At 32.4% G+C, this 20,219-nt stretch overlaps 3 protein-coding genes across 3 annotated transcripts; 1 reads left to right on the forward strand and 2 right to left on the reverse strand.

Annotated features, from left to right (window-relative positions):
- The first annotated feature begins 847 nt into the window (after nucleotides 1–847).
- Nucleotides 848–3,776, forward strand: LOC127847758 (protein arginine N-methyltransferase 2-like). Its single transcript, XM_052379889.1, has 3 exons — nucleotides 848–1,038; nucleotides 2,885–3,074; nucleotides 3,617–3,776. The coding sequence occupies exons 1-3, from the start codon at nucleotides 1,017–1,019 to the stop codon at nucleotides 3,774–3,776; spliced, it is 372 nt and encodes a 123-aa protein (XP_052235849.1). The 5' UTR covers nucleotides 848–1,016.
- A 2,674-nt stretch (nucleotides 3,777–6,450) lies between these two features.
- Nucleotides 6,451–10,582, reverse strand: LOC127847753 (uncharacterized). The gene is made up of 2 exons (XM_052379881.1): nucleotides 9,571–10,582; nucleotides 6,451–9,133 (listed from the first exon to the last, which is right to left on the reverse strand). The coding sequence occupies exons 1-2, from the start codon at nucleotides 10,316–10,318 to the stop codon at nucleotides 8,787–8,789; spliced, it is 1,095 nt and encodes a 364-aa protein (XP_052235841.1). The 5' UTR covers nucleotides 10,319–10,582; the 3' UTR covers nucleotides 6,451–8,786.
- Nucleotides 10,583–17,144: 6,562 nt separating this feature from the next.
- On the reverse strand, nucleotides 17,145–19,151 carry LOC127847756 (putative nuclease HARBI1). The gene is made up of 4 exons (XM_052379886.1): nucleotides 19,095–19,151; nucleotides 18,420–18,646; nucleotides 17,801–17,908; nucleotides 17,145–17,358 (listed from the first exon to the last, which is right to left on the reverse strand). The coding sequence occupies exons 1-4, from the start codon at nucleotides 19,119–19,121 to the stop codon at nucleotides 17,199–17,201; spliced, it is 522 nt and encodes a 173-aa protein (XP_052235846.1). The 5' UTR covers nucleotides 19,122–19,151; the 3' UTR covers nucleotides 17,145–17,198.
- Between the last annotated feature and the right edge of the window lie 1,068 nt (nucleotides 19,152–20,219).

Consider the following 20,219-nt stretch of genomic DNA (forward strand, 5'->3'; position numbering starts at 1 on the left):
TATTATTACAATCTTACATTTATATTTCATTAAAAAAAAACATTTGTGAGACAACCAAGTATCATAAACAGACTGTTTTTATACTTAATCCCTCATAGGCTGATCAGTGACAACACTTTCTGCTTTTATGGTATTTTTCGTTTAAAAGAAGTCTCTTCGCAAAGAAAATACAGTCTAGGTAGAAGGCGTCTTCCTTGATTATCATATGCGTACTTTACAGGCTTATCTGGGAGAATACTTTCTGTCTGACTTGGATTTCATTTAACAACAGATGTCGTTTTAACGAAAAATACGAAAAATACGAAAATACGAAAAATAAATCGGAAAGTGTCATCACTGATTAGCCTGTGTGCATTGCATATGAATAAAGCCCTGTTTTTCAAAAGCAAGGCTCGTATCAATCTAAACCTTTATAGCATGTTCGTGCCGAACAGTCTTTATTTTAGCATCTTCAGATGAAATGAAAATTGAAAAATCCAGTAAAAAGTATCTACCAAAGAACTGGAGTGATGACCAATAATTTATATTAAAGAGCTTTTTTAAAGGAATGTCCACCTCAAAACAGTTGCCATGCAAGTTTATAAAACTTCATATTCAAACGAAAGTTGAATCATTATTATTTGTTAGACATTATTTGTTCTTGATTTCGTGTTTGGCCGATTTTCGAATATGAGACAAACACATACAAAAATGACTGAAGCCATTTTCGCATCTCTTTTTTCCAAAATAAGGGATCAATGAATTAACGTATCCATGAACAACTCTTTTTTTTAAACCACGAAGTTTTATGCGTACAAATGTATATGATTTTACAGTGTAGTCACATCTTATTTTGGTTTAACATAAACCACCTCTTTACCAATGTACTTTTAGGTTTATGCAGTTGAAGCCAGTGATATTGCAGAGTACACTCAACAAGCTGTAGAAAAGAAGTGCATGGCGAGAAAGATTACAGTGCTACATGATTTTGCTGAAAATGCGAAAATTGAAGATGATGTGGATCTTATTATATCTTAATGGATGGGTACCATGCTACTGGTATGGAACTGTTTGCCCTTTACTCTCTAATATATTGTGTGCTGATTGATTTTTTTTTCAAAATATGTGAAGGGAAAGGAATTACTTTTTATGGTTTCTTGGTCTTTCAGGAAAAGGAGGATTCTTGCAATGTTTCATGTAAATGAGCCTCGCTGTAGGAAAAAGAGGCTTAATGCATGTGTGATTAGTGCCATCCCAGATTAGCCTGAGCAGTAAGCACAGGCTAATCAAAGACGATACTCTTGGCCTAGACTATATTTTAGTTTAGAGGAGAATTCTTGTAAACAAAAAATTCCATAAAAGTGGAAATTTGTTGTCCCGGATAAGCCTGTTGGACATAATTAAGCCCCGTTTTTTTCAGAATGAGACTCAAATATTTATGTACATGTCAATGTTTTATATAAGTGTTCAGTTCATCAAAACTCTATTACGTCACAAAAATATTAACGTTTTATTTTTTTAAATATATCTTCACCACATGAAATAATTGTATCATGTTACCAGATTAAAATCGATAGTATTATAACAATCGTATAAACTAAAGCTTTATACTATTGCAAGAAATGGCGAATCTGTTTTTGTCAACTAATGGAAAGACAAAATCGTTAAAAATGCGATATTTGATAATTATTAATGGAACAAGGAAGGACATAGTAGAATATAATGTGAGCTTTGGCTAAAGATCAAGTTCATCATGCTCGGCTCGAACCATGGTAGCACGAGGCTTGTATAATAAACTTGATCTTTATCCAAAACTCACAAAACATTATTTATATGCATTATATTGTACATTACTGTTAATTTAATGCTATACAAGCTCAATCTCATTGACAGCATTTGGTTAACAGACCCTCAATTCCGAATACGGGGAATAACCTGTAATTGATGTTTTAAAAAATCTTTAGATATTTATGTATCTTGTAATCAAATCAATGCCAGTTTTCATCAACCAATTCTTAGATTATAGTCTACAAATAAAGAATATTCTTCAAGCTGTTATGTCCTAAGAGTTTAATAGAATTGAATATGAATTAGAATGTTACGCATCTAACTACACTGTTTTGATTTAGGAAAGTTTTCTAATGACAAAAGCAACGTTTGTAGTCTGTAGATATACAAAAGCTGAACATATTGTGTTGGATCAAAGTCTATTTTTTAATCTTAAGACCGCATGTGGCAGTACTGGCGTGAAATCCATTTCTACAGGTCATATGGAATAACACCTATTTTTGCATGGCGTGGTTCATATTGTCCATACCCATTATGTATTTCATCCTTGTTTAGAACACTCGCTAAAGAAGACCTGCTGCTATGACCTTCCTTGCGGTGATTGCCTTGAGAAAGGTAACAAATGAAATGAAATGTGTGATAATTTTGGGGTAAACATATCTAACTCTTGGTGGATATCTTGTAAAAGATTTAATCATATCTGTTCGTATCGTATCATAAGTCAATGGTTTTTATTTTCATGAGTCCTCATTATTTTATTAACCAAATGTCCTTTTTGCTCTAGATCATTTCACTGTTTAATTATTAAAGAGCATTTGTTCAACAATTTATTGATGTATTAACTGGTTGGAAACACTGTGGCTGTGTATGCTTTTATGGTGATATGGGTACATAAAATAAGGTGTTATTTTCTGGATAGTTTGTACATCTATTAAATGTATAATATAGATATTCGATTAAATTCTTAAACATAAAAATAAACAGTTGTAAATGTGAGACAAAAATACAATAAAACTAACAAGATTGTTATACACATTTTTCAAATTTCTGCACAGTCAAGATATAAACTTGTAATCAAAACTAATGATAAATAGAACTAGGTTTTTCTATTTTTCAGGCCAGTCTGTTTTACGACTCGATATAAAGACAGTTATCATAGAGAGCTTAGCGAACATAGAATGTAAATTTGAATTTGTCATTGACCAAGGGGATACCATTCATGACTTTTGTACCTGGTTTCAAGTCGAGTTCTGTCCCATGAGTGAAGACGTGGACACTGTGATACTCAACACTGGACCAGACAATGAGTAAGAGACACAAATAGTGTTAAATATATATTTATTTTTTTATCATATGCTTATTTGTTAATGTGCTTCTATGACTCCTCTTTTAGTACTTGGGCACTGAAACTCAACAATGGACGAGATAATGAGTAAGAGACTCGCAAATAAGTTGAAAGATTTATTTTCTGCGTCTTGTTCTCAGTGTACTTTTCGCTCCTCTGTATGCACAGGACAGATTGTTCTCAAACTTTCACAGTTTAATAACCTTACAGTTGAATGACTTTGTGCATAGCCCTATGCATAAAGAATTATGGCCTCTCATGTTTTTTACACTATAGAATATATGATTCCAAAATGTTGTGTTTTCAACTCCGCTTTTACTTGGTGGATCTCGCTCAAACTTAAACATTTAAATGAACTTCAAATGTACGCGTATTCGACAAGTAAACCACTACTTTTACTAGACATTAGATTCAACTCACTTAAATTAAATGTCTAACCTTAATTATTTTGCAAAAAGCTGTCGGTTGATTGAGATACTAGATGATTCTTTATATGTTTTTCAGGCTGACCCATTGGAAGCAGAATCTGTTCCTGTTGAATAGTCCGGTACGAGTAAATGCTGGTGACGTCATATCCAGGACTCTTACGATATCTCACAATCCTGAACACCGCAGACACCTCAGAGCTTTTTTTTATTTTACGTGCATACCTGGATCAGAGTAGAGTAACATTGTAAGTTTTATGCCACCAGCATCTACTGATAAGTGATGCCGATAAATCGTTTTTGCCTTGTGTCCGTTAAGTGACACATTTAGTCCAACATGAATTATGTTTCATTCAAAGCTTTGATACTTGCAAATATGATTTCTTTGAACACTATCAACTCTCACCTTACCTCATATTCACATATCCAAATTTTTAGTTAATCCAAAGTCAGGAGTTTCTTCTTACATTATTATCGCATGTTGCAAGCATTAGATACTTGCATGGATGATGTCTTTGAACACTATCCACCACCTCACCTATACCTCATTTTGACCTTGAGTTTGACCTACTTTTGGACTAAGATTATTTCAGGAAGCAAAATTCTTCATCAAACCAAAATAACGAGTTTATTCTAACATCCATACTGTATGTTACTTGCTTTTAATATTCGGATGATGTATTTGAACACTTTCAAAACACCAACATATCCCTACCTCATTTTTACCTAGACAACGACCCACTTTTGGACGTAAACTAATTCAAAAGGTCAAATGCTTGGTTGACCCAAAATGACCTTTTCATCTTCCCTCAATACCTCTTGATATAAAGCTTTGATACTTACGCGGATGTTATCTATGTTTACTCTCACAGGGGGTTTTCAAGCCATTTAGGAAATCTAGCTTAGTCAAATTGGTTTTTTTTAATCGATAAAAGTGGCAAATTTGGGATAAAAACTCTACACAACAGGTCTTTCCTTGGCCATTTACAAACAAATCATATAAATTATGGTTATATATTTTGTTGGTTGTTTAAAAAATAAAATTGAGATATAAAGTATAAGAGTCATAAGCCATAAGACACTTCTTTACAAAAAATATTTTTTTGGGGGAAATGGGGATTTTTTTATAATTTCGCTTAGGCATAGGGTCCGTTTGCTTTGGGATCGGGTCCGTTTAACGGCTTTTTTTACATAGCAGAAAAACGCATGTCTCATACTTTAACTGTGTCATTGACCTACTTATAAACGTAGACTAATTCATCAGGTTAAAATTCTTAACCCAAATGTTTGGTTTAAATAACTGGGAATAAACACATCACTGTACTTCACGTTGACCTTGATATTGACCTTCTTTTAGGTGAAGCACGTGATAATATATAATAATTGTACAATAGGTTTTTACATTATAAGAAATTGTGATGTGTTTAGTTTAAAATGTTCTTCAGTTGTTAAACTATACAATTTTGCAATCTTAATAATAATAAAATAAGATTATCCATTATGATTGTTTTAATACAATAAGTTTGTTTTTCAGGTTGACCCAAGCTCATTTCAGAAGATGTTCTATGTGTGGAGATGATGTCCAAAGAATTTTAGCATATAAACATTCATAACCAAAGATCAGTCTGTATAATGGCAATAATCAGTGACCGCCACACTTTAATCGAGGTGGATTAAAATTAAGATATGCATTAGATGCTAACATATTTATGACATGACTACCGATCCGGTAGTCTACAACTATTCACCTTTTAAAAATAAGAATGATAATTCATAGAGTTTCTGTTGTACGTACTGCACATCAAAAGCCATCTCCATGTATGGTAGACCAGCTTGCTTAGGAAAAGTGGGTTAATTGACTACGGTGATATGAATGAAAAACTGTTGACACATTCTTTTAAAAACATTGCAATTTAACATTTTGCCCAGCATGGCATTATAAACAAATATATGGTCATAATATATTCATTAACCCTGTTCAATATATTGCCAGTTGTGTGATACCCATTGTTTTGTTAAATACTGAGTGATTATAAAGTTTTTAATAAAAAACTGTGTAAATTAGTTTATCATAGTCATTCCTGCAAATAAGCGTGTACATAATTGTACGCGTTTACACAAGATCACGGTTGTAGTGATGGTTAAATTTATTCAACATGAATTGAAATGTAAAACTATGTACAAGGTTATTATCTAATTGTGCTGTTCTAATTAAATTACACAATAATGTGTGGTATATGAAGTATAAATCAATTCAAATCAATTAAAATCGATTTAAATTGAACGTAAATTGCGGAAATAACGCTGAAATATACATGAAAATGGCGCGTTTATTATTTGACAATCATGGCGTAAAACGAATCATGGCATTGAGGTCACATCTATGAGGAAAACATAATCCATTTTGTTGCTTGAAATATATGAGTTTTCCAGTTACAAAATCAATGACATTATATTTGCCCCAAAAGCTTTATTATTAATCTAATTTGACTACTCAATTTGTGATGTGTATCCTATGAATCTCAGTCAGTGGAAGGCTGATACATTTTTCTAATCCGTATGCGCATCTATATAACATTTAATTACAGGTGATATGTTATATATTGAAGGAGGAAAATATTCTCAATGACATCTAAAACAAAATCCAACTATTTTTATTTTACTTTCTTAAAGTATATTTACTGTTGTACATACGAGTATTAAAGTTTGTGCTCAGGTTTATTACCATGATAGTGTTTAGTGTAAATGAACGATGAAGCTAATTGCCAACGGATGTTAGTAATGTGAATAAAAGTTTAAGTAAATTGTTAACAATATAAGTTTATATAAATAATAGTTGAAGCAAATTAAATCGTTTAGCACATGTTACACCATTTAAAAACTTTAAATCTAGGGAATGATACTCTTTACGAGTATTTAAGATTACATTGTAGAGAAAATATTTATACAATTACATGATATTTCAATAGATTTAATACAGATACTTTTTAGCGAAATAACAACTAATATTGATCTGCAAATTATACATACTTAATTTCACTATCGTTGTTCGTGTCAAGTCGTCAAAAGGCAAATGAGGAAATAATGATAAGCGTTAAATATTGTCAATATATATAGATAAAAAATTGGAATTCATCAAAAATCGTTGCAGAAATCAATAAATGCAGCAGATTACCCTCTGCAAACATTAATAGCATGTCAAAAAAGGATAATTGCAGTAAGCAATACATGTGCAACGATATTTTTACATATAGTAACATATAGTTACAGACCAAACATGGTCTTTTCAATGCGACCTTCTCTATAACTAATGCCGACAGCTTACGTCTGCCATTTTTGTCCACTGCAGGTGTACACACCTTGTGTCTTGTAGCTCAGAGTCAGTAAAGATGGAGAAAACTTCTCCATTTATGGTCAGAGCGGGGAGATTGTCTTTGCGCGTGTTGGAGCGAAACGACCTAAAATATGTACATTTCAACCCTTTTAGCAGCTAAGGCATCGCGATACAACGAAATATGTGACGAAAAGGCCGACATTGAGTAATAAAGGAATGATTATCGCGCAAATTGTGTTATTTCTAAATTCCATTAAATTAAAATTCTGACGGACAGACAAAGCGCGGCTAATTTATGCTACCCTCCTATTTGGAGATTAAAATATACGCAATGGCATGCTGTATGGATAGTGTTTATTAGTTAGAATGGGTTAAATATACGTTTACCCATATGCTATACGCACTCACTTAATTAATTGTCTTGTACAGTCTTCAAAACCACAATGGTATCAGATAATGATCAGTTAACAATGTATATCATACAAATTTACGTTGACATTATGCTTACATCTAATACGCGAAGACACTTCAAAATACAAAGCTGAAAGTAATAAAATATAAATAAGAGTTTTTTGCCATATTGAAATATGTAATAATCACAGCAAACATTCATAAAATATTAAATAAATGGAAATTTACATGAAATACAGAAGCAACATATTTTTACATGAAATAATATGCAGTCATAAATACTCATGGCACTCCACAATTTCTGTTTAAAAACAGTTAAATAAATGAAAACAAGAATCATATAAAACACATAAATTTTAACAAGAATCAAATAAAGTACGTATATAAAAAGAACAATCAAATAAAGAACGTAAATGGAAACGAGAGTCAAATAAAGAATGTACATCTAAACAAGAATCAAATAAAGAGCGTGAATTTTAACAAGTGTCGAATCAAGTACGTTAACCAAAATGAGAATCAAATAAAAGTACGTTAAAAACACAATACTCAAATAAAGTACGGTAATGAAAAACAGAATTACATAAAGCTCGTAAATGAAAACAATATTCGGAACGTTTACTTAAATGTATAAAGCGTTTTATTTAATAAAAGCATGCAGCGGTATACGTGAATGTTTTTGTTTCTGCTAACATTTTAAAAGTACAAACGACACTGGTCAATATATTTCTCCATTTAAAGGGATCTTTTCACGTTTTGGTAAATTGACAAAATTGAAAAAAGTTCTTTCAGATTCGCAGATTTTCGTTTTAGTTATGACATTGTGAGGTAACAGTAATACTGAACATTTATCATGGTCTTATATAGCCATTATATGCATCTGTTGACGATTTAAAAACCTGAAAATTATAAAGCTTAGCAACGCGAAACGATTGAATTATTTGGAGAGTTCTGGTATAGTCGTTTAATTTTGTGAAACTACGAAGAATGCATTAATAAAGTATAAAACACGTCATTCATATATACTTGGCAGGATGGCCGAGCGGTCTTATGGGTTTTTACTCCAGAAATCCGGGGGTCACTGGTTCGAGCCCTGATGCGGTCTACTTTTGTTTCCTTTTTTAAATTTTATTCTTGATTTTTTACTGGAGCTTTTCAGATCCAATGTTTACATTTATCAATATAAAGCATTTAATGACAAACTTCAAAACACGCCAAAATCTGTGAAAAGGCCCCTTTAAGAACGTTCACGTATGGAATTTAAACGTCGTGTTTTTTTTTTCAGTATTTCTTGCTATAAAAGAATTCCAAAATAACCTGTTTACATTAATTTGGCAAAATATATGTTTAAAAAAGTTGTTAATTTTTATATAAAGCATATTTACATCACGTTCTAAACGTACTGCATGTTGTGCCGAATTGCCAATCAACATGAGTACATTAATAGGATACTGTAAATCCTTACATTATCTTTTCTATCCTATTTCATGAATGGTTTTGTCGCTGACTATGTTTCTTTAAAAACTATGACGTTTTGTTCTATTCCCACGAGCACTGAATCAGTGCTGAAACTGAAGAAGACTGAACATGGCCGTGTTACACCATCCTTCTGAGTAGCTAGTGTGGCCAGCTTATTCTTCCCCTGGCTGTCCACCTGTATAATCGTGTTTGATGCATAGCCACAAACGAGCACTTGTCCACCAGGTGTCACATGAACACCCCGTGGATTATTTAAGTCAGGGTCAGAAAAGGTGGAGATAACTGTTCCATCTATGGCCAGTGTACGGAGTGTGTGTTTGTCCATGTTGGTGACGTAGATCTTGTCGCCCATGAGGTTCACAGAACATTTGTACACTGCAGACACAAAGCATTATAAGACAATTTATATTTTCAATTCGATGTTATTCTGAAATAAATTAATAAATCAAGTGTGATTATTCTGGTAACTCGAATTACATGAGAAAAAGGCACCTGAGGAGAGTATTGTGTATAAATAAACTTTGTATAGCAAGTTATGCGCTATGGCAGACCATGCTAACTAGCGTGAAGTTGTTTATACAACTAGCATAGTGACTATTTATAATAAACAAACGTTCTTTCGAAGTGAATTTACGTTGTCCAACCATTTGTTCATATATCTATTGTGTCGCCGTTTCATTTGAGTTCAAAAAGTGGTATACTTATAAGCATCTTAAATACACAAAATGTACAACATACGTTACCCACTATGAATGTGTTTCTTTATATATGTGCATCGTTATTACTATAATATAATAGTATTTGTCCACTACCTGTATTAGAATCTGTTTTGTCCTCGTACAGTTTCTTTACAAGTGTTCCAGTCAGAGTGTACTGATTCAGAGCTGTACCGCTAGTTACATACAGATCATCCTTATGGTGGGCAATACCAACACACCTGTGCGTCAGCTGAAGCTTCCTTCCCATCTCCAACCTGTCATTCTTGGTATTGATCATCTGTAGACAGTGTAGACCGTCATCAATGTTGTTCTCATTCATGGTAACAACGACCTCACTTGAAGATATCAGACACATTTCATATAAATATGAAGACAATCCACTCAAACAGCTCAAACATTGGTATTTATTGTCTAACAATGTCACCTTATTATTGCTATAGTCTAGTACAAGCGTCTCACCAGTAGGAAGCTCACAGATTGCATAAAAAGACCCAGAAAGCGACATTTTCTCTGACTTTCTCTGCAGCAAAATGGCCTTATTTGGATGTACAACTTTCCCCAGACCTGTCAATTGAAATAAATACTTCTCAAAGTCGATACTGGGTGCGAATTGTATACCATAATCATATGTATTTTTCGACTCTTTTAGAAATAATTCAAAGTCCTTTATCTGCTGTTGATATTTTTCTAAAGCTATAAAAAGAAGCTTACTGCTTTTGTTGCAAACTTCATTGACCGCTTTACTGAGACATAACAGACTTTCTTCAATGCTGTTACAAGTATCCATTTCTTTAGTTATATATATAGTAGAGCTAGCAATCAATTTGTCCACTTCTTGCATCGTTGCTTTCTCTAGCCGATCTAAATCTGTATTTATTTTCTGTCGCACTGTGTCGATCTCTTCCTTAATTCGCTTGTACGTCCCTTCAAGGGACAGAAGATTGCATTCTGCTTTGTCTGTCAGTTTCTTCAACTCCTCTTGTATTTTATCAATGTTTGATGAGAGCTGGTGGACGTCTGCCGTTGAATATTTGCTTGTCTCTTCAATAGGGCTTATTTTACTGCATGCTCTACAATGCGCATTTATTATAAGTTAATTAATACATTAAATCAAGTAAACAATGTTTATGAGAAGTATACTAAGTAATATACATTACTAAGAAATATGTACCAGCACTTACTAGTTCAAACAACTAACGAATACTTATTAAAAATATCTCAAGAAAACAATTAAACATTGCATCCGCTTTTCAATTTTTAAAGATTTTAGCGCTTAATATTGGTCCATTATCATGATCAAAATATAAATTACTTATATTTGTCAGAGACACTGATCCCGCACGACAAATGTTTTAACAAAGTCAAATACAACAGTTGCTTAAAGATGACTTTCTTTAACACAAAGCATAATCTTTTTAAATATAAGTAAATATAAATCACAAAAGAACACAAGTTCCATAAAATGTGTTGTTCCTACAATGCCTTACCTTATAAAAACCTACAAATGAAGGTCAATCAGCTTTATAATATTGGCCGAAATCAACGAACTAATTAGGCAAGATTCTTCTAATTCATTATCAACGATATTTTTGACAAAATGTGAATTAAAATACCTCCACACCACTTTGTGACAAGTAAACATCGGTATGCAGACAGACCGACACACCAACCAACCAACTGACAAACCAACCGACCTACTAACCGACGAGTGTCACCAATACACGATGTCAAATTTGTTTGCTCGGGTATAGCAATAGAAAAACATACCTGATTGAACAGTTTAATCATCCCTTTAATACACATATTAAACACATGGATATTCAATGTCAATCTTAAATCTGCAAAGTACACAACTAAGGCACTTCTTAGTCAAAGTCGGCCAATTTGTTACAACTAGCTGCACAGCTTTCCCATTGCCCTTCACAATCACTGCACAAAGGGTTGACATTCAAAATAACAGTTGATGTACACGCTTGACTTGTCGAAAACTATAATTGAAAATATTTCTTCGAACCGCAATATTTACGTCACAATCTTTAAAACTCGTGTACTATGATCAGTATTAACATCTGGGGCCCGGCCAGTGTTGACAACAGGGGAATCGTTTAAGAAACTTTGAATAGGGCTAATGTACACTTTTATTTTAAACTGCAGTTCCTGATATAATATATTTACCTTGTTTTCCATATATAGTCTACAATGTACATACACTTTGTTACTTTTTGGGAAGTTTTGAAACTAGGAGAAATAATTGAAAAAAACAAATGGAAATGTGTCGATAGCCGAAGTATGATTTATAATTTGATAAATTACATACCAGGGCCCGTATTCACCAACCACCTAAGTATTAAGGCTAAAATTTCCTTAATTATCTAAGAATTTACCTAAGGCAAAAATTTCCTTAACTTTCTTACTAAGTAAGTCCCTTAGGTAGAACCTAAGGTAAGATTTGTCCTTAAATACTTAGGAAAAATAAATGCGTTTTCGTTTAAAAATAATTCTATAACTGGAATCGTCAAGCCAAAAATATTACTATATTTAGAACATGACGTTGAAAAGTGCTCGCAAAATGGCGGAATGTCATTAGCGCACAAATGTGTTGATAAGAAAAATCTTAATATTGCGTGTAGATGCTGAATAAATAATATAAAAAGTGCATAAAGTAAGTAAGAGGTTTACGCTTCCGGCATCTGTCGAAACAGCTGTCACAAAATATCTGTATCGATTTTATGCTGTTGTCGTCGATCTCTTAATCAACAACAAACATGTACCCAAATTTGGAAAAAAACACGGAAGTGAATGCAGACGATAGTTGGAAAAAAATGGCGAAACAACGAGCGCCCAACTTTACATTACAAGAAAACACTCTCCTCGCTCATTTGATGGATGAAGAGTACATGAACTTCGGTATGTCCAGGCATAAACTGGACAGACAGGTTTACCAGCCGTAAGTGTTATTATAATTTGTTATCGTACCGGTATATTAATTACCTTCGATAAGTTTATTCCTAAACATCAAAACACTTTAATTGCAGATATTTTTTATGACTGCCTTTTAAAGTATGAACATAATTAAGTATTGTATGGCAGCGATTTTTGTTCCTGCTTTATAATGTACCCGTAAAAGGTACTTTCCCAAATGAAGAAAAACTACAATTGCTGTCTGAAAATTTCCCAAAAGGAAGGCAAATGCCGTCATTTTTGTTCCATAAAAGAGCATTATCTGCAAGTTAACAAATAAAATTATCACTTTGCTTTTGATACCATTGAGCAATTAAAAAACCCTATCATTCCCAGGATTGTTCGCACTAATTTCTCCAAATGGGAAAGGTACTTTTCCTAATTGGGGAAGACAAATGGCTGTATTGACGTTTATGTATTAACTATTAAGCCATTGTTTTTATTCAATTTATGAAAGTTCATTGATATTATCAATGTCTTATTGCATTTGATACAATTGTTTTAATATCATTGAGTGCACAGTAACTAACAATAAGAATGTTTGCTTGCAATGCGTTTCACAAAATAAAGTATATTACCCTGTATCTAATTTGATTTTTATACCCCCGGATTGAATGATCGGGGTATATTGTTTTTTGCCTGTCTATCTGTCATTCTGTCTGTCTGTCATTCTGTCCAGCAACTTTAACCTTGGTCATAACTTTTGCGATATTGACGATAGCAACTTGATATTTTGGCATGCATGTATATCTCGAGAAGCTGTACATTTTGAGTAGTGAAAGGTCAATGTAATCCCATAATGTCAAAGGTCAAATTTATGGCTTCAAGTGGCGCAGTAGGTGGCATTGTGTTTCACAACAACAGCAATTGTTTTTTATTGTGTTGACACAATATGTTGTTATGCATCCCATATTAAAGGCAATACTTAAATTAAATTTAAATATTTTTTTGATGATATTATTGATTAGGATAAGCATCTTATCAAAGTGGATATAATACTGGAAAAAAGGATGAAATATATCCTCAAATTAACCATAAAAAACACAGTATAAAGTGAAAATTAACCCTTTGCATGCTGGGAAATTTGTCGTCTGCTAAAATGTTGTCTGCTAAGTTTCAAAAATTAGCATTTTCTTCGATTTTTTTCAAAGAATACTATCAGAATAGCAAACAGTTTGGATCCTGATGAGACGCCACGTTCTGTGGCGTCTCATCTGGATCCAAACTGTTTGCACAGGCCTTCAAAATTCGGTTCCCGCACTGAAAGGGTTAACATGACATGGAAATCAGAGAAAGCCCACTACAAAGTATATATTTTAAGTTCTGTGTTGTCTTTTATTCAGAAATTTCTAGCTCTGTAAAAAAGGAAATGTGGTCAAATGTGGAGACTACATTTAACGCCAATAGTACAGGGCCCCACAGAAAAGGGAGTGACCTCGAGAAAAAATGGGAGAACCTCACATTTACACAAAGAGGCATCTACCAGGATCATCAGCGTATGCTGACATTGACTGGTATGAAACTTTAACTAGGGCTGTTTTCTTTTTCCAAGTATAAAAGGAACAACTTTATTTATTGTTGTGGAAGTTGATGTATTTGTTAAATAATTTATATAAAACAACATTACAAGCATAACATGGAAACTATTCAACTTGCAAGGACCATATTAACCCATTTATGCCAAGCGTCTAGAAAAAAGGCCTTGGCAAACAGCGTAGACCCAGATGAGACACCGCATGATGTGGCGTCTCATCAGGGTCTGGGCTGTTTGCTTAAATGAATTTTTGTAAGAAATTTTCTAAATATAGAAATAAATATACAAGACATCCCTAATTTTGGAAATAAATTGATCCAATTTAGAAGGATGGGAGACTCCACTAGGCATAAACGGGTTAATTTGTCAGAATCATTCAGCAATGTTCAAAGTAATATTATTCAACATAAACTTGTTTAATTATTTGAATATTAACTTCTATAAACATAACTTATTAATGCAGTTTGTCAAAACAATATTTTTTATAAAATGGCAATAAATAATATTATATAGTCATTTCTTTGTGACCATAATTGAAAAAAAAGCTTACTAGAACTGTTAAATTTTAATTATAATAACAATGAACTTAATTTGCTGTTTATTTTTGTTATTGGATCACAGGCTATATTAAAAGTTCTCTCCTGATGGTGCACCTGTCAAAGTATCACTTAGTACTGTTTATTTTTTGCTTTTAATTATGTTTTGTTGAGTGCATATTATTGTATAATACTCAAAATATTACAGGCAGTCCTCCGTTTAATTCAAAGTGCACAATCCTCACTGAGGCTGTGATGAACGTAATTGGAAAAGAGGGAGTTGACATAATGGGTATTAGGCCAAGCAGCCTAGACACCTCTATTTTGCAATTGACCGATATGCGGTAATTTGTTTAAAGTAACATTAAAATGCATACAAAAAGTAGAACATTTACTCTTACAATAAGTTCTTTCAGTGACGTATTAACATATTGTAAATGTAGCATACCATAATTGAATTGCTTTGATGTTAACCTTAAAATAATGCTATAATAATTTTGTGTAAATAAAGTATATAAATGATATTTGCTTAATATAAATACAAGTGTTAATAACAAAATTAGTAATGTTGTCTTGTGTTTGAACAATTTATTTGTTTTGTTTTTAAATTAATTTATTTAAAATAAATAAATCATGTCAGCGACTCTTTCAACATATATGCATAACCACAAATGATGTAATTACTTAATAAATGGAACAATTAAGACAACCGATACACTTTAATTTATAAATAAGAGTATCTCTTATCTAAACATGTCAACAGGTAAAGTAATGAACGTGCATGTTAAACACAATATTTTGACAATTCATATACAAGTAACAATTGCATAAATAAACAATAACAATGTAACAACAAATTTGAATTTTTGAAACAAATGATGTTGATTTAAAAAACAACATATTGTCAATATGCTTACAGTGATGATGACCAGCAAGATGCTGAAATCAACATCGCCATGTGTACCTCAAGGTAATCATTCAAATACACAATTGATTATAGCTTGAACTCATAACACAATTAATCAAGATATGTGTTTGTCAGAAACACAATGCCCCCATGATTTACCATGCATGTGTATCTCATGGAGCTGCTCATTTTGAGTGGTGAAAAGTCAATATTCAAATAATTAAACAAGTTTATGTTGAATTATATTACTTTGAACATTGCTGAATGATTCTGACAAATTAATATGGTCCTTGCAAGGATCACCACTCAAAATGCGCAGCTCCATGAGATACACATGCATGATAAATATCAAGCTGCTATGTTCAATATTGCAAAAGTTATCAAATTTTACCCAAGGTTAAAGTTTTGGGACAGAATGACAGACAGACAGGACAAAAACAATATACCCCTGATCTATCGATCCGGGGCCATACAAAATGAAATAATGCACCAATGATTTTTGTACATGTTTAAAAGTGAAATTACATTTTGAATAGGTCTATAATTGATATTTAATATTATATAATTTTCGTGCTGCGATGTCAAAATCAGTTTCCTTTAATCCGAAAAGAAGGTGAGGCATTAATTATGAAAACATTATTATTGCAATTAACTTACATGCAATTTCATAAACAGAAATTATATATATATATATATATATATATATATATATATATATATATATATATATATATATATATATATATATATATATATATATATATATATATATACATGCACATGCATATCATTTGCAAAAAAAACACTCGCTATCAGACGAATGCATTATTGACATTTTAATATAATACAAACATATCTTGAATATCAAAAATTGTAATGGTAAATACATCTGACTTTAGACATGATGCACTTATTCCAGATATACACCATCGATGGCTGAGAATGGCTATAGAAGCGCAACTATTTCTCCTCCAGACAAACCTTCACCTTCATGGTATGTATGTTATGTATTTTAAAATATAATAAATTATTCTACACAAGCATCTAGATAACAGAAACATGTGCATAATATGGATGACTGAACCTAAAGTGTTATCATTTGACTGAATCTAAAGTGTCATCATTATTTACCATTTTTTATGATACAAAAAAGAAGCCATTAACATATTTACTTTTTTTGAAAATTAAATAAAAATTAAATAATTATACCATGTTTTTAATATCCATTTAGTTGCAGTCATAGCAGTCTACATGAACTTAATGCCTTGAAGAAGAGGAAGCTGGAGCTTCAAATACAATTGTTTGAGGCCCAGTTGGCGCGATTTGATGAGGAATAGATTATTTTGTTATTTGTTATTATTTTGTTATGAAGATATAGTTTAGTTATATTAAAGAGTTACATGAAATTCATCTTCATTGTGTATTTCTTGTGATTTTTTGAAAAATTGTATACAGTAACTTAAGTAAGTTTAAAATGCTCTAAAAGCTTAAATAGTTGTTTCAATTAAAAATGCAAGTCATTTGAATAAACAGGTCTGAAAACATGACTTATTCAATGTGAATATGAGTTGCGTTCTGACAAAACTGGGCATAATGCATGTGGGTCAAGTGTCGTCCCAGATAAGCCTGTGCAGTCCACACAGGCTAATCAGGGACGACACATATCGCTTTAGGCGTAAAGTGTAGTCCCTGATTAGCCTGTGTGGACTGCAGAGGCTAATCTTGGATGACACTTTACGCACATGCATTATGCCTAGTTTTCTCAGATCACGACACCTATGATCTAAAAAAATGTATTTGCTACTACATTCCTGTAACGAAGGCCATCTTCATTTCCATGGTAATTTTCAGGATGATCTGGTAAGGCATCTATGTCCAAAGGATCCATTGGCAGATTTCGCATGTTGCATATGTTGTGCAATACAGCACATGACAAAATCACCCTGTTAATAAAAATATTAATTAAGTTACACAAGTTGCATAAAAATGTCATAAAAACCTCAAATATGTATAACATGTAATTATAACATAAATAATACTTGAAACATATGCATTGTTTGTTCATAATAGTCACATTAATTCAGGTGCTGTTTAGAGTGTCGTTTTTTTCAAGACAGACACAGGGGCAAAATATTAATCATTAATGTTACTTAAAATGATATTACATTAAAATTTTAAGTTAGCTGTAGAGTCATACAAGCATATTTATTTAAGAAATACTTTTTTTGAAGCTGTGTTGTGTTAACATAAAATTTAATCTTCATGTAGAGAACAAAACTATATCTCTCAGTGACTAACATATTCTGTTAAACTATTAAATTTGTCGTAGTGACTGTTCACTGTGTATCAAAGTAACATGATTACAGGTTCTTATAATGAACTTACTTGCATGACTTTAATGGATGCAATCTAATTTCATTGTGCAGAATCACCCATCTCCTTTTCAAAATCCCTATGGAGCGCTCAACCACAGATCTCGTACGTTTGTGTGCCCTTTAGTACAAAAGTAAATGCCTGGTTAAATTCTTCTGATGATAGATTTTATCTTTTGTAGTAAAAGCATTATTGCATGGTCATGAAGAAGTGGATAATTTTTCCCTGATAAAAGCAACATTCTTTTATATTTATTGAGTACCCAGAATTGCACATCATTATTGTATAACTAAATACTTTTTATGAAGTGTAATACATTAAAAACATTTCATGAGAATTACACACAATATGAAATTATAGTATTAACATAAATCAGACATGCACATATAAGCACCAAGGGTCTTTACATTTTGTTCAGGAACAAGATGGAGTGGAGGAGCATTTATTTGAGGTCAAAGTAATGAAATTCTTTTAGAAGAAAATCATAGAAACTTAACTGTCGCTCATAAAGTTATTAAACATTGCGGTGAAAAATTCATATTGATTGCTAGGTTTGCTTTTATATGAGCTATGGTGTTGTTATGGAATATCTGTTACTATGTAGAAGAATTTACAATGTATTTTTTTTAACCTGTTGTAAATCAGCTGGTGCTCATCAGCCGGATTCATGAATGGAGTCAGAAGCCATCTCTTGCACGGATAACCTGAATCTCCCATGAGATATTGGTGTTGGTCATGGACAATGTTCTGCTCCATGATTTGATGTAAGCCGCTTTGCCTGAGTATTCTGGCATCATGGACAGCACCAGGCCATCGCGGTACAATGTCTCTAATAAGACAATTGGCATCAAACATGATCTGTAAAAAAAACATTATATGGAGATACAAACATAGTATTAATATTCTTTTCCACTTGTATATTTTTTTACCACTGTTATATTTGTAGCATAGTACACTATACCATATTAGAAAAACATATGTACAACAAATAAGACGTTATATTAAAATGTCATTCACAATCCATGCATTTGAGTATAAAAAGAGAATATACGAAAAAAGAATCGCAAATTGGCTCCCAATTAATTATTGGATTTTTTTTTTTCATTTTAAACCAAATAAGCATGTTTATTGTGCATATTAGAAAAGGTTATCAGAACAAATCATAAACTATATGCATATATTGAAAATGTGTTTATATTAATGATTAAACTTTATAAAAAAACATTGAACACTGATTCACAAAGTCGAAGAATTAAATAAAATATATATAGCTATGTTTTCGATATTTTGAAAATAACAACATTACCTGAGTGTTTATGGAATGATATCCCATCCGGTTGACATACGCCGGTTCATCCACATGTGGGGCTTGTATTTGGATATGTGTACCATCTATTACCCCAATTACATTTGGAAATCTAGCAATATTGTAGAAATCCTCCTTTATTTGGCGGATTTCTCCCGCAGAAGTTGGTAGATTTATGAATTGTCTTACAATTTCAGGCTCTGTCAACGCATCAGTAACCTGTGTAATTACCCGTGAAACTGTGGGTTGAGAAACCTCATGGACATCACCATCATTTAGTTGAATGGTAGATGTCGCAAAATATCGTAATGAAATGAGAATTTTTTCGATACTGTTCAAACTATTGTTTCTGTTGTTTGTTGGTGCAATTACAGGAGGGGCAGGTATAAAACCCGGAAATATCCGGAAATCTTTATGGTAAAACCCGGAACCGATATAAATGGTTATAACTTCATTATTATTCGTCCGATATTAATTATAATGGTACCGTTGTAAAGAAGATCCTCTACAGATTCTAACCATATCAAAATATTTTATGGCAGGGTCGTAGTCGGCCTGTAAATCGCGGACAAAGTCGGCCTGTTTTAACGTTTTTTTTTACACACGCAAATGCCGAAAAGAAAACCCGGAACCGATATAAATGGTTATAACTTCATTATTATTCGTCCGATATTAATTATAATGGTACCGTTGTAAAGAAGATCCTCTACAGATTCTAACCATATCAAAATATTTTATGGCAGGGTCGTAGTCGGTCTGTAAATCGCGGACAAAGTCGGCCTGTTTTAACGTTTTTTTTACACACGCAAATGCCGAGAAGAAAACCCGGAACCGATATAAATGGTTATAACTTCATTATTATTCGTCCGATATTAATTATAATGGTACCGTTGTAAAAAAGATCCTCTACAGATTCTAACCATATCAAAATATTTTATGGCAGGGTCGTAGTCGGCCTGTAAATTGCGGACAAAGTCGGCCTGTTTTAACGTTTTTTTTTACACACGCAAATGCCGAGAAGAAAACCCGGAACCGATATAAATGGTTATAACTTCATTATTATTCGTCCGATATTAATTATAATGGTACCGTTGTAAAGAAGATCCTCTACAGATTCTAACCATA

This window comes from Dreissena polymorpha, chromosome 10 (assembly GCF_020536995.1).
Source record: "Dreissena polymorpha isolate Duluth1 chromosome 10, UMN_Dpol_1.0, whole genome shotgun sequence".
NCBI lineage: Eukaryota > Metazoa > Mollusca > Bivalvia > Myida > Dreissenidae > Dreissena > Dreissena polymorpha.

Excerpts from the sequence above, each read along its gene's own strand:
- LOC127847758 (XM_052379889.1), top strand. The coding sequence starts at position 1,017 with ATGGATGGGTACCATGCTACTG. Across the intron at positions 1,039-2,884 it reads GGATGGGTACCATGCTACTG|GCCAGTCTGTTTTACGACTC; the intron begins GTATGGAACTGT and ends TCTATTTTTCAG. Across the intron at positions 3,075-3,616 it reads AACACTGGACCAGACAATGA|GCTGACCCATTGGAAGCAGA; the intron begins GTAAGAGACACA and ends TATGTTTTTCAG.
- LOC127847756 (XM_052379886.1), bottom strand. The coding sequence starts at position 19,121 with ATGGGATATCATTCCATAAACACTCAG. Across the intron at positions 17,909-18,419 it reads CACCAGCTGATTTACAACAG|GGCACACAAACGTACGAGAT; the intron begins GTTAAAAAAAAT and ends TTTGTACTAAAG. Across the intron at positions 17,359-17,800 it reads CATCCATTAAAGTCATGCAA|GGTGATTTTGTCATGTGCTG; the intron begins GTAAGTTCATTA and ends TTTTATTAACAG.
- LOC127847753 (XM_052379881.1), bottom strand. The coding sequence starts at position 10,318 with ATGCAAGAAGTGGACAAATTGATTGCTAGCTCTACTATATATATAACT. Across the intron at positions 9,134-9,570 it reads CAAAACAGATTCTAATACAG|TGTACAAATGTTCTGTGAAC; the intron begins GTAGTGGACAAA and ends TTGTGTCTGCAG.